The sequence below is a fragment of the Mobula hypostoma genome, chromosome 9 (assembly GCF_963921235.1).
Source record: "Mobula hypostoma chromosome 9, sMobHyp1.1, whole genome shotgun sequence".
In the NCBI taxonomy this organism is placed as follows: Eukaryota; Metazoa; Chordata; class Chondrichthyes; order Myliobatiformes; family Myliobatidae; genus Mobula; species Mobula hypostoma.
The window spans coordinates 90,678,950-90,693,036 of NC_086105.1; the positions used below are offsets into that span (position 1 = coordinate 90,678,950).

At 45.0% G+C, this 14,087-nt stretch overlaps 1 protein-coding gene across 2 annotated transcripts in view; it reads left to right on the plus strand.

Moving 5' to 3' along the window:
- Nucleotides 1-14,087, plus strand: part of mafk (v-maf avian musculoaponeurotic fibrosarcoma oncogene homolog K) — a 30,109-nt gene that overhangs the window by 4,851 nt on the left and 11,171 nt on the right. For both annotated transcript variants that reach the window (XM_063058657.1, XM_063058656.1), the window contains exon 2: nucleotides 13,563-13,633. In XM_063058657.1, the coding sequence (XP_062914727.1) occupies nucleotides 13,598-13,633 (36 nt within the window). In that variant the 5' untranslated portion in view covers nucleotides 13,563-13,597. The remainder of the gene's footprint in view (nucleotides 1-13,562; nucleotides 13,634-14,087) is intronic.

Consider the following 14,087-nt stretch of genomic DNA (forward strand, 5'->3'; position numbering starts at 1 on the left):
CTACCACAGACTGCGGTGGAGGCCACGGCCGTGAGTATATTTAAGGCGGAAGTTGATTGTTTCCTGATCAGTCAGGGCATCAAATGATATTGCAAGAAGGCAGGTGTATGGGGTTGAGTGGGATCTGGAATCAGCCATGATGGAATGGCGGAACAGACTCGATGGGCTGAATGGCCTAACTACTCGTATGTCTTATGGTCTTAGGAGAACAGGCAAAGAAGTGGCTGATTGAGAACAGTGTAGGGAAGTGTATGGTCATGCACTTGGGTAAAAGGATTAGAAGCACAAACTATTCTCTAAATGGGGAGTGAATTCAGAAATTCAGAAGTTCAAGTTGAGTTGGGAGTCCGACTGCAGGATTTCCTAAGGCTAGTTTGCTGGTTGAGTCTGTGGTGAGGAAGGCAAATGCAATGTTAGCATTCATTTCAAGAGGAGTAGATGATAAAAACGAGGATGTAAAGTTGAGGCTTTATAAGGCATTATTCAGATCACATTTGTGGTACTGTTTGCAGTTTTGGGCTTCTTGTTTAAAAAAAGGATGCTGGCCTTGAGAATAGTACTGAGAAGGAAAGGTTGAACATAAAGAACATTTGATTGCACTCACTGAAGTTTAGAATAATGAGCAGGGGTCTCATTGAAACTTACAGAATATTGAAAGGCCTTTATAGAGTGGACGTGGAGAGGTTGTTTCCGATAGTGGGAGAGCCTAGGACCGGAGGACAGCCTGAGAACAGAAGGATGTCCTTTTAGAACAGAGATGAGGTAGAATTTCTTCAGCCAGCAGCGGGTGGTGAATCTGTGGAATTCATTGCCAAAGTTGTCTATGGAGGCCAAGTCATTGGGCATATTCAAAGCAGTGATTGATAGGTTCTTGATTAATAAGGGTGTCAAAAGTTACGGGGAGAATTCAGGAGAATGGGGTCGAGGGGGAAATGAGTCAGCCATAATGAAATGGTGGAACAGACTTGATGGGCCAAATGGCCTAGTTCTGCTCTTATGTCTTATGGTTATGCTACTTACTAACCCATCTATTTTGTGTCATCACCAAATATGGCTACTGTACACTCAGCTCCTCCCTCTGTAAATTACATTATTATAAATACTCGAGGGCCCAACACTGACTCCTGCCGCATCCTACTGGTTATCAATCCAAAAATGACTCATTTATCACAGCCATGTTTTGAGTTACTTAGCCAATCCACAGTACATACAATATATTTCCCCAGATTCAGGACTCTTACATGTGCTGTAACCTTGTATGTGGCATTTGTTAGATTGTACCAACAGCTTTTTTGCCATATTGGTAACCTTCATCTCCAACCCATCATAGTTGCTGAGTTGTTTTCTCCATGCTCTTCCTTCTCTATAGTTTGGATCACTTTTCTCACTCTTCCGGTTTTGACTGAAGATCATTGCCATATTAACTCTGTTTCTTTCTCCACGGATATCATCTGACCTGATCTGTGTCTCCAGCATTTTGCATTTATTTCAGATTTCCAGCAACCCCAGTTTTTGCTTTTTCACTTCAGAAAAACAAATAAATCAAGCCATGAAGACTACACTTTCTAGGGACTTAGATGTGTTAAGAGGGTATGAAGAGATTTATTGAAAAGCAAATCCTTCACACAACGTGAACTTCATTGTTCTGTGGATGGGGACGGGAACTCGTATTTCTTTGAAGAGATCAATTTCCCTTCTTTATCTCTACTTGGGGGTTCAGGGCAAATGACCAACGATTTAGATAGAATTCCAGAGTTTGCAAGTATTGAATCAATTCTATTCAAGTTTAATTGTCATTCAATCTTACATGAATACTCATGAATAAAGTGAAATGAGAAAGCGTTACTCCAGGGCCAAGGTGCAAAACACAGTACCAATAGTCACACACAGCACAAAGGACACGTAGCATATTCAGGATAGCAAGCACATGTGAGACAAAGGTGGTCAAATATCCACAAGGACATAGTTGGAGGAGCATTTGGATCTGAGGATGGCTGAAAAGGGTCTAGTGATAGAGATATCTGAAATCAAAACAACACTGGAAATACTCCAGCAGACCAGGCAGCTTTTGTTAAGGGAGAAAGACAGCTAACATTTCATTTTTAGCAATAATAGGCAATCAAGTAATTAAATATCAAGCATGCATTGGAACTAGGCACTCCTAGGAAACAAACATTAGATTATGAGAACACTCAGTCCTCTTTTATTGTCATTTAGAAATGCATACATGCATTAAGAAATGATACAATGTTTCTCCGGCGTGATATCACAGAAAACAAGACAGACCAAAGACTAACACTGACGGAACCACATAATTCTAACATATAGTTACAGCAATGCAAAGCAATACCATAATTTGATGAAGAACAGTCCACAGGCACAGTAAAAAAAAATAGTCTCAATATCCCGAGTCCCCGATAGCGGCAGCAAAAGGGAGAAACTCCCTGCCATAAACCTCCAGGCACCGTCAACTTGCCGATACCTTGGAAGCAGCCGACCACAGCCAACCCTGAGTCCATCCGTCCGAAAACTCTTGAGCTTCCGAGCAGCCTCTCTGATACCGCCTCCCAAGCGCCATCCTCTGTCGAGCGCCTTCAACCTCTCCCCCGGCTGCTGAAACACGCAAAGCCAAGGATTTCGAGGCCCTCAGCTCTAGAGATTCCGGTTACCACACAGTAGCAGCGGTAGCAAAGCAGACATTTCAGAAGTTTTCCAGATGTTCTGCTGTGCACTCACGTCTGTCTCCATCAAATCAGAACTGCGCACGGTCCCCTACTTGACAGATTACAGATATCAATCACCGGAGAGGCTGCGCGTGCTGCCGTCGCGCCGCCATCTTGACTTAGTGCAAATAATCATGAATTGCAGAGAAAGTGGAGTGGTGGAGACCAAAAGAAAAGAGATTTGCGTTGATTGAGAGTGAAGGAAGCTTGTTAATGCAGCTCATCTGTCTTTGGGAGGAGTAAATAGTGGGAAAACAGGAACGAGAAACAATATGTGCTGAACTGTGAGATGCAGACACTCTTGTTACTGGAAATCTTTTATTAAAGAGAGTGCTGTGGGTTGGGCAGCATCTGTGGAGAGAGAAAAACCAGGTTACATCACAACAGGGCAGGGACTGAAAAGGAAAAAAGTTTAAATGCTGGAAAACTGAAACAAAGGTAAGAATGCTGGGCACAGTCAACACCTCACACACTGGGAGGTTACCAACTACACCTCGTCCCCACAGAGACATACAATGTGGAAACAGGCCTTTTGGCCTACTGACCATCGCATTGTCTACACTAATGCCATTTTATTCTGCCCGTTTTAGCTTTAACTCGTACCGCTTACATTTTCCCCAAAGATTCACACAAGTTGCACTCCAATCTCCTGATATTGGACTAAAGTTCTGACACAGGCTGGCTACCTAGAATTGTCAAATTCAGTTTAATGTTGAGTCTGAGAGTTGTAGCTCACACAGATGGAAACTGTGTCGTTCTGAAGCTTACACTGGGCGTTGTTGGAACAGCAGAAGGGTCAGAGATAGGCTGGGTTGTTGAAGGAGGTAACGTTAGAAAGGATGATACATTGAATATGGAGGCTGTAGGATGGAAAGTTAGGATCAATCTTTACTGTGGGTATGAAGAGAGATGAAAGTAAAAGTGTGAAAAATGGAAATTTGTATTAGTAGCTGCAGCTGGATATTGCTACTCGTGAAGGACTGAACATACGAGCTAGGGACAGAGCAACACACACAAAATGCCAGGGAAATTCAGCAGGCCAGGCAGCATCTACTTAAATAAACAGTCAACATTTCAGCCCAAACCCCTTCTTCAGGACTGAGACGGAAGGGGGAAGGTGCAAGGATAAAAGGGTGGGGGGAGGGGAAGGCGACAAGCTGGAACATGTTAGGTGAAGCCAGGTGAGTAGGAAAGATAAGGGGCTGGGTAGAAGGGAAGAGTGGACCAAAGGAGAAGGGGACCCAGGGGGAGGTGATAGGCAGCCCTGGAGAAGAGTCTCGGCCCAAAACGTTTATTCATTTCAGGCTGACACCCTTCAGGTCTGCCTATCTCCTCCCCCTGGGTCCCCTCTTTCCCACCCACTTGGCTTCACCTGTCAGCAACTATGATGGGTTGGAGATGAAGGTTGTCAGTATAACAGAAAAACTGTTGGTACAATCTAACAAATGCTACATACGAGGCTACAGCACATGTAAGAGCCCTGAATTTGGGGAAATACATTGTATGTACTGTGGATTGGCTAACTAACTCAAAACACTGTTGTGATAAATGAGTCATTTTTGGACTGATAACCAGTAGGATGCTGCAGGAGTCAGTGTTGGGCCCTCGAGTATTTATAATAATGTAATCTACAGAGGGAGGAGCTGAGTGTACAGTAGCCATATTTGGTGATGACACAAAATAGATGGGTTAGTAAGTAGCATAACCATAAGACATAGGAGCAGAATTAGGCCATTTGGCCCATCAAGTCTGTTCCAGCATTTCATCATGGTTGATTCATTTCCCTCTCGACCCCATTCTCCTGAATTCTCCCCGTAACCTTTGACACCCTTATTAATCAAGAACCTATCAATTACTGCTTTGAATATACCCAATGACTTGGCTTCCACAGGCAACTTTGGCAATGAATTCCACAGATTCACCACCCTCTGACTGAAGAAATTCCTCCTCATCTCTGTTCTAAATGGACATCCTTCTGTTCTCAGGCTGTCCTCCGGTCCTAGGCTCTCCCACTATCGGAAACAACCTCTCCACATCTGCCCTATAAAGGCTTTTCAGTATTCTGTAACTTTCAATAAGGCCTCTGCTCATTATTCTAAACTTCAGTGAGTACAATCAAACGCTCTTTATGTTTAACCTTTCCCTCTCAGGATCATTCTCATAAACCTCCTGCAGACACTCTCCAATGCCAGCACATCCCTTTTTAGATAAAGGACCCAAAACTGCTGTCGGTACTGCAAATGTATCTGACTAGTGCATTATAAAGCCTCAATGGTACATCCTTGCTCTTATATTTAAGTCCTCTTGAAATGAATGCTGCCATTGCATTTGCCTTCCTCACCACAGACTCAAACAGCAAGCTGCCTTAGGGAATCCTGCACTCGGACTCCCAAGTCACCTTGCACTTCTGAATTTCTGAACTTTCTTCCCATTTAGAAAATAGTCTGTGCTTTTAATCCTTTTACCTAAGTGCATGACCATACACTTCTCCACACTGTTCTCAATCAGCCACTTATTGGAGAGGATATCTCCCAATAAGGATACCATATTTAGAAGGGGAATTTCTTCTCAGAGGGTCATGGCTCATTTGAATTGGCAGCCCAAAAGAGATGCTCAGGAATGCTGTGTTGAGTATATTCAAGACGAGAATGACAGATTAAGTATACAAAGAACACGAAGTGGTGGAGGTGTGGAGTCATACAGCAAAGAAACAGGTCTCTGGTTCCCTTGGCGACCGTGCCCAGGTTGTATTCAATCCTCTGCCTGTTTCTACGTTGACTGTCTCTCTGGCGAGGGTTGTCCTACGCACTGCTGGGGTGATTGGAAACACAAAATAATCTGCAGATGCTGGGCTCAGACTCACTCGCTTCCGACTCGGACCTCAGTTCTGGGGCCCTGCAGGCCACAGGCTCCGCCACCCCCAGCTCCAGATCCAGCTCGGACTGAAGTCCCGACCCTCTCCAGACCAGAACTGCTCTTACTGCCGCTGGGTCCTGCCGCTCATCTTACTCCCCCACTACCCTCTTTCCCCCCCGCGACTCCCAACCTTCCCTCTACCCCTCATCGCCCCTCCATTCCTCTGATCCCTCATTCACCCCTAACTCCGCTCTCCCTGAATATCCCAACACCTCTCTCCCTCCTAAGACCTCCCACTCTTTACCCTCCTCTGACCCCAGCCCCAACCCTTGCCATGTCTTCACCATCCTCTCTGACCTTCCCCTCTCTAGGCAGAACGTTTTGTCTATAGCAAGGGCCTCACTTTTGTCCCCCTCCGTAAACACCTCAGTGAGTTCCGTGCCCGCCATGACGCTGAACTCTTCTTCCGTTGTCTACGTCTCCGAGCCTACTCCTTTGGCAAGGATTCCCCTCCCCCCACTGATGACCCCTTCTCCCGTCTTCAACCCTCCTCCTCCTGGACACCCCGCCCAGGCCTTCTACCTGCACTCGATCTTTTTATCTCCAACTGTCGCCGAGACACCAACCGTTTCAACTTCACCACTCCTCTCTCCTGTTCCAACCTCACTCCCTCTGAATGCACTGCCCTCCACTCTCTCCGCACTAATCCCAACCTCACCATCAAACCCGCTGACAAAGGTGGTGCCGTAGTAGTCTGGCGGTCGGACCTCTACCTCACTGAGGCCAAACGGCAGCTCTCTGACACCTCCTCTTACTTACCCCTGGAACAGGACCCCACCAAAAAACATCAAACCATTGTCTCCCGCACCATCACCGCCCTTATCAACTCCGGAGACCTTCCATCCTCAGCCACTAAACTCATAATTCCCACACCCCACACTGCTCGGTTTTACCTCCTCCCCAAGATCCACAAGTCTGACTGTCCCGGTAGACCCATAGTTTCTGCCGGCTCCTGCCCCACTGAACTTGTATCTGTCTACCTGGACTCCATTTTCTCACCCATAGTTCAGTCCCTCCCCACCTGCATCCGGGATACATCCCATGCACTCCACCTTTTCAATAACTTCCAGTTCCCCGGTCTCGACTGCTTCATTTTCACTATGGATGTCCAATCCTTATACACTTCCATTCCCCATCAAGAAGGCCTCAAAGCCCTCCGCTACTTTCTGGACAATAGACCTCACCAGTTCCCCACCACCACTACCCTCCTCCAATCGGCGGAACTGGTACTCACACTTAATAACTTCTCTTTTGGCTCTTCCCACTTTCTTCAGACCAAGGGTGTAGCTATGGGCACTCGCATGGGCCCCAGCTATGGCTGCCTCTTCCAAGGTTATATGGAACAGTCTGTGCTCCAAACCTATACTGGTACTGCTCCCCAACTTTTCCTTCGCTACATTGACAACTACATTGGTGCTGCTTCCTGCACCCATGCTGAGCTCGTCAATTTCATCGACTTTACTACAAACTTCCACCCAGTTCTCAAATTCACTTGGTCTATCTCGGACACTTCTCTTCCCTTTCTCGATCTCTCGGTCTCCATCTCTGGAGACAGGCTGTCCACTGACATCTTCTATAAGCCCACTGACTCTCATAACTACCTCAACTATACCTCTTCCCACCCTGCAACATGCAAAAATGCCATTCCCTATTCCTAGTTCCTCCATCTCTGCCGCATCTGCTCCCAGGACGAGGCTTTCTGTTCCAGGACATCTCAAATGTCCTCTTTCTTTACGGATCGTGGTTTCCCTTCTGCTGTCATCAATGATGCCCTCACCCGCATCTCCTCCATTTAGAACATAGAACATAGAATAGTACAGCACAGTACAGGCCCTTCGGCCCACAATGTTGTGCCGACTCTCAAACCCTGCCTCCCATATAAGCCCCCACCTTAGATTCCTCCATATACCTGTCTAGTAGTCTCTTAAACTTCACGAGTGTATCTGCCTCCACCACTGACTCAGGCAGTGCATTCCACGCACCAACCACTCTCTGAGTAAAAAACCTTCCTCTAATATCCCCCTTGAACTTCCCACCCCTTACCTTAAAGCCATGTCCTCTTGTACTGAGCAGTGGTGCCCTGGGGAAGAGGCGCTGGCTATCCACTCTATCTATTCCTCTTATTATCTTGTACACCTCTATCATGTCTCCTCTCATCCTCCTCCTCTCCAAAGAGTAAAGCCCTAGCTCCCTTAATCTCTGATCATAATGCATACTTTCTAAACCAGGCAGCATCCTGGTAAATCTCCTCTGTACCCTTTCCAATGCTTCTACATCCTTCCTATAGTGAGATGACCAGAACTGGACACAATACTGGTCCGCACTTCGGCTCTCACCCCATCCTCCCGCCACCACAACAGGGACAGAGTTCCCCTTGTCCTCACCTACCACCCCACCAGCCTCCGGATCCAGCACATTATCCTCCGCAACTTCCGCCACCTTCAACAGGACCCCACCACTAAGCACATCTTTCCCTCTCCACCCCTCTCCGCTTTCCGCAGGGATCGGTTCCTCCGCGACTCCCTGGTCCACATGTCCCTCCCCACAGATCTCCCACTTGGCACTTATCCCTCTAAGCGCAAGTGCTACACCTGTCCCTAATACCTCCTCTTTTGCCACCATTCAGGGTCCCAAACAGTCCTTCCAGGTGAGGCAACACTTGTGAGTCTGTTGGGGTCATCTATTGCATCCGGTGCTCCCGGTGCGGCCTCCTCTACATCGGTGAAACCTGACGCAGATTGGGGGACCGCTTCGTCGAGCACTTCCGCTCCGTCCACCACAACAGACAGGATCTCCCAGTAGCCACCCACTTCAACTCTGCTTCCCACTCCCATTCAGATATGTCCATACATGGCCTCCTCTACTGCCGTGATGAGGCTAAACTCAGGTTGGAGGAGAAACACCTCATATACTGTCTAGGTAGTCTCCAGCCCCTTGCTATGAATACTGAATTCTCCAACTTCCAGTAATTCCCTCCCCCTCCCGTTCCCCATCCCAGTTTCAATCTGCCCTCTCCCCCAGCTGCCTATCACCTCCCTCATGGTTCCGCCTGCTTCTACCCATTGTGCTTTCCCCTTTTCCTTCTTCACCTTTCCAGCCTATCCTGTCCCTGCCTCCCCTCCCCCACCACTTGATCTTTCCTCTCACTGGTTTTTCACCTGGAACCTACCAGCCTTCTCCTTCCCACCCTCCCCCCACCTTCTTTATAGGGCCTCTGCCCCTTCCCCCTTCAGTCCTGACAAAGGGTTCCAGCCCGAAACATTGACTGATCGTTTCCGCGGATGCTGCCTGACCTGCTGAGTTCCTCCAGTGTGTTGTGGGGTGATTGGAATGAAGGGCAGGAATGCTGGGCTGAGCGCTCGAATCAGAGGTGATTCGCAAGATAAAAAAGAATCTTTGAGGGCTTGACAGGGTAGAAACAGTTGATGTTTCCCTTTGCTGGGTTGTCTAGAGCTAGGGGCTATGGTCTCAAAATAAAGGCCATTTGGGACCACTGAGTTCTTCAACTCTGGGTTTTAATCTTTGGAATTCTTTACCCAACAAGTCTCATGAGTTTCAAGATAGAAATCAATTGATATTTGTGATTTAAGGGAATGGAGGGGTATGGAGTTAGCTTATCTTTTACCTTCTATGATATCACTGACTGATGGAGCAGGCAGAGTAGCTGAATGATCTGATCCTACTTCTGTTTATTATACTTTATTGTCGCCAAATAATTGGTACTAGAATGTACAATCATCACAGCGATATTTGATTCTGCTCTTCCCACTCCTAGATTACAAATATTAAATATTAAAAATAGGAAAAAATTAGTAAATATTATAAATTTAAATTATAAATCATAAATAGAAAATAGAAAATTGGAAAGTAAAGTAGTGCAAAAATACCGAGAGGCAGGTCCGGATATTTGGAGGGTACGGCCCGGATCCGGGTCAGGATCCGTTCAGCAGTCTTATCACAGTTGGAAGGAAGTTGTTCCCAAATCTGGCCGTACGAGTCTTCAATTATACTTTTCGATACATATTGGTGGGAGCCATCATTCATGAGTAAGCAATTCTGCACGTACTTGGTTCAACTTTTGTTTCTGACAGGCAGCTAGGATGCTAATGAAGGTGGCCATGCCAGTGACGTTTACATCTGGAAACTTATTAATGAGAAGAAAAAAACCTTGGTTAGCAAGTTTAAATTTTAAAATACATTTCTGTCACCACATAAAACCCTGAGATTAATTTTCTTGTGGGCATTCACAGTAAATACAAGAAACACAATAGAATCGTTGAAAGACCGCATCCAACAAGACAGGCAAACAACCAACGTGCAATAGACAACAAACTGCAAATACAAAAAGAAAGAATGTAAAAGAAATAATAATAATAAACAAATAAGCAATAAATATCAAGAACATGAGGTGAAGTGTCCTTGGTTGTGGGAACAGTTCAGTGATGAGCGAGCGAAGTTATCCCCTCTGGTTCAAGAGCTTGAAGGTTGAACGATAATAGCTGTTCTTAAACCTGGGGTGTGGGTGTGGGTGAGGCTGCTGTACCTTCTTCCTGATGGCAGCAGCAAGAACAGAACAGAGCCTGGGTGGTGGGGATCCCTGACGATGGATACTGCTTTCCTGTGACAATGCACCGTGTAGATGTGCTCAATGGTGGAGAGGTGGTCTGGGATGCATCCAGTAGTTTTGGTAGGCATTTCTGTTTAAGGGCATTGGTATTTCCATAAAGGGCATGATGCGACCAGTCAATATCCTCTCCACCACACATAGGTTTGTCGAAATTTTAGTTGACATGCCAAATCTTTGCAAACTTCCAAGAGTGTAAAGATGCTGCTGTACTTTCTTTGTAATGGCATTTTTGTGCTGGACCCAGGACAGATCCTCTGAATGATAACATTCTCTTATTCCTCCAAGATTTGGTTAACATTTGGAGGGATAAGAGACAATCCAATAGCTAGCTCAGATTTAGTAAAGATAAGCATTTGCCACATTTAATTTTTTTATTGTTTGGAGTCAAACTTAAATGGGTCTTTTGTGAAGGGCTGTTCAGTAAGCTAATTCCTACAGTAGTGTATGGCAGGTAACTGCTATGGTAAAGTAGGTTTGTTATTGAAAGAGAGATTTTGCATTTATGTCATGTTTTTCATAAATTTGGCGTGTGCCTGACACTTCACTGCAAATGAGGCATGACTGACTGTAGTTATATGCAATGTTGAAAACAGAACCAGACTTCCTCCACAAATGGAAATGTTATAATGACCAGAAGACCTGTTTTAGTGATAGTTGAGGGAGAGGAATTGTGAATGATATTTGGTTGATCTCCTTTGCCCTGCTCCTAAGTCATCAGTACTGTACTGGATTTTGGCAGTAGAATCTCTGGAGTAGATCTTAAATCTAGATGTTCTAACTTTTGAACTGAGTTTGCTACTCAGTGAATAAAGATTATGTTGTTTTTTGATTTGGACATGGGGAAACTCAGAAAAAGGGTTTCCTTAACCATTCTTTGTTACCTGTCTAGAATTTCCATATCTTTACCTGCAGGATATTGACATCTTTTACTGTCATTATCTGCAGGATATTGACATCTTTTCCTAGGTTTTTGGTGGTTTTGGGGAATGGCAGGATTTATTTTTCCTATTCTACTGCTCTCTTACTGTTTTGCTCTTCATGGTAGTTTTGAGGTGGCATGGTAGAGAAGCAATGAGCGCAATCGCTTTATGACACCAGTCACCAGCGATCAGGGTTTAATTCCTGCTGCTGTCTGTAAAGAGCTTGTACATTCTCCTTGTAACCCTGCATGGGTTTCCTCCAGGTGCTGTTGTTTTCTCCTGTGTTCCAGAGATGTATGGTTAGTGTTAGTGAGATGTGGGCATGCTGTGTTAATGCTGGTAGCATGACAACACTTGCTGGCTGGCCCCTGCACATCTTCAGAGAGTGTTGGGCATTAAAGCAAAGCAATGCATTTCACTGTACGTTTTGATGTTTCGCTGTACCTGTGACAAATAAAGTTCAGCTTTATCTTTGCTTTCTCTTTAACTATACCAGAAATTGCGAACACACTTGACCCAATGGGGCCGAAATAAATAGGAAGCAGTTGATTTTGTGGTGAGTTTTGCAGCAGCACAGAAGGCACTGATACTGCTCCAACACCCCAGGTCGCCGGGTGGGAGGGTGTTGGGGGGGGTAGTGTTTCCTGTGCGTCTCAATGTGGTTAGTTCAGTACGTGCAGGGAGGTGAGTGACTGGAACTCAAAAACCTGCCTGATTGATATTGGAACAGTCAAGAAGTGTGAAGCAGCAGACCCAGAAACAGTCCTATTTGCTCAGTAACGTGCTGCAGCAGTCTGCATGAAAAAGTGTACAGACAGAGTGTATGCACACATAGTTATCGAGGATGTGGTCATTTACTGCAAAGTTTTTATGCAGGAGTAGCAGCGTGAGCTTAGCTGTGACACGTCTCATTTCATACATCACTCAGGACCTGCTCTTACTCATCCTCTGATTTCATTTCAAATGGTTTCCTCATTTATTTTGTCGCACCTTTTCTACTCCTTGTCAAGAAAGTAAGAGTCTTTAAATCTCTCTCTTTCCTTGCTTTGACTCTTTAATCCACAGGTACGTATTTCACAATTTGGCTTTTAGAAGGTGTGTGACAGGAAAACAAAGAAAAATCTAATTCCCATTTCAGCCCTCCCCTCTCCAGCCAGATAGGTAACTTTGATGAAGTCTTACTCATTCCTTTTAATGGGTGAAGTCTGTTGGTTAGTGCTCCTCGGGTTCTGTGGATCGAGCGCAAATCTTTTCTGGTTGAGAATTGCAGGCAGAGAGGCAATGGCCTGGATGGTTGAGCACAACCCCTGCTGCAGTGCAACTTAACAGCCGGTTTCCAAAAGGCAGTTGTGGGCTTTGTATCCTGTGATCTGAGCTATATTTACCCAGGAGTGAAAATCAGCACAAGAGGTTGTCTGGTTGTCTGTTGCTCTTTCTGGGAAGGTGCTTTCTGTGTGCAAACTAATTCCTGTTTCCTACTTTACAGTTGACTACTTCAAAAATAAACTGAGATATTCTAAGTGCTTTACAGTTAGAGTCTGTGAAAGGTGCAACTTGCAGTTGAGTCTTTTAGCTACGTTTGGGTTGAGGGCTGGTTTGCCATCTGTATCGCAAGGGAGTGATGTTTGATATATTAGCATTTCCCACTCTCCTTTCACTCCCTCCCTCCTACTCAAGTTGACTCAACTGGGCTTTGGTCACACAGCAGTGTCCACAGTGACTGGGATATGTCCCTGTTACTTTCAGCTTTCTCACCTACCATTCCTCAAATGGACAAGGCGCTGATTAAACAGAATTAAACAGCTTTTCTGGAGATAATGTTGCCACCAAGGCCAATAAAAAACACTACTGACCCATCTGTGTTCAGTTCCTCAAACCTGGAGCCTCCTTGCTGTGGCTACATATGATGCAGCTTCATAATGGAGGATGCTGACTAGGATGAGTAGGATGACTTGGTTGTTTCTGAAAACAGTTTCTAAGCAATAGACAAACAAGTGAAAATCTGCAGATGCTGGAAATCTAAGCAAACACAAAACGCTGAAGGAACTCAGCAGGCCAGGCAACATCTATGGAAAAGTACATTCGACATTTCAGGCCGAGACCCTTCATCAGGACTGCCGAAGAGTTTCAGCCTGAGACGTCAACTGTTTACTCTTTTCCATAGATGCTGCCTGGCCTGCTGAGTTCCTCCAGCATTTTGTGTGAGTTGTTCTAAACAATAGAACAGTTGTTGGGCTTGGTTCAGCATGATTTCTACAACACAGACTATCTCAGTGTTGCTCTATTTCTTAAATTGTGGTGAATGTAAGATTTTTCTTTTACTGATGAAATATAAGAATAACAGTTTGCAAATTTTTGCTTGCCTTACTCCTACAGTGCATTTTCAAACTGTTTTGGGTGTTGACAGTGTAATGACGGCTAACTTTAAAGGACACAAAGCATTAAAGGTAAGCAGAATTTTTAATTTTGTGTATATTGGTTTACACTATTTTATAGTACCAGTTTTCAGTTTCTTCTAGTAAATGGTAGAGAGGTTTGTGTGTGTGTAAAACACTTTTTAAACTTTTCAATCCAGCAATGCGTGCTTCATTATTTAGCGCAGAACAGTATTTGTCTCCACCAACACAGGCACACTGGCTGCATTGTATGCCATCATCCAGGTAGCGGTGTAGCTAAAGGCTTCAGTTACAAATAGAATGGACAAGGACACAGCAGGTGAAACGTGGAAAAATATGAGATGAATCACTTCAGTTGTGGAAATAGAAAAGCAGGGAATATTTTTTAAATAATAAGAGATTAAGTGATAAGAGATTAAATGCTGCTAGTCAGAGGGACTTGAAAATCTACTGTATGTACAAATTAACATGTAGAAATAGCAATCAATCAGGAAGGCATGCAGTA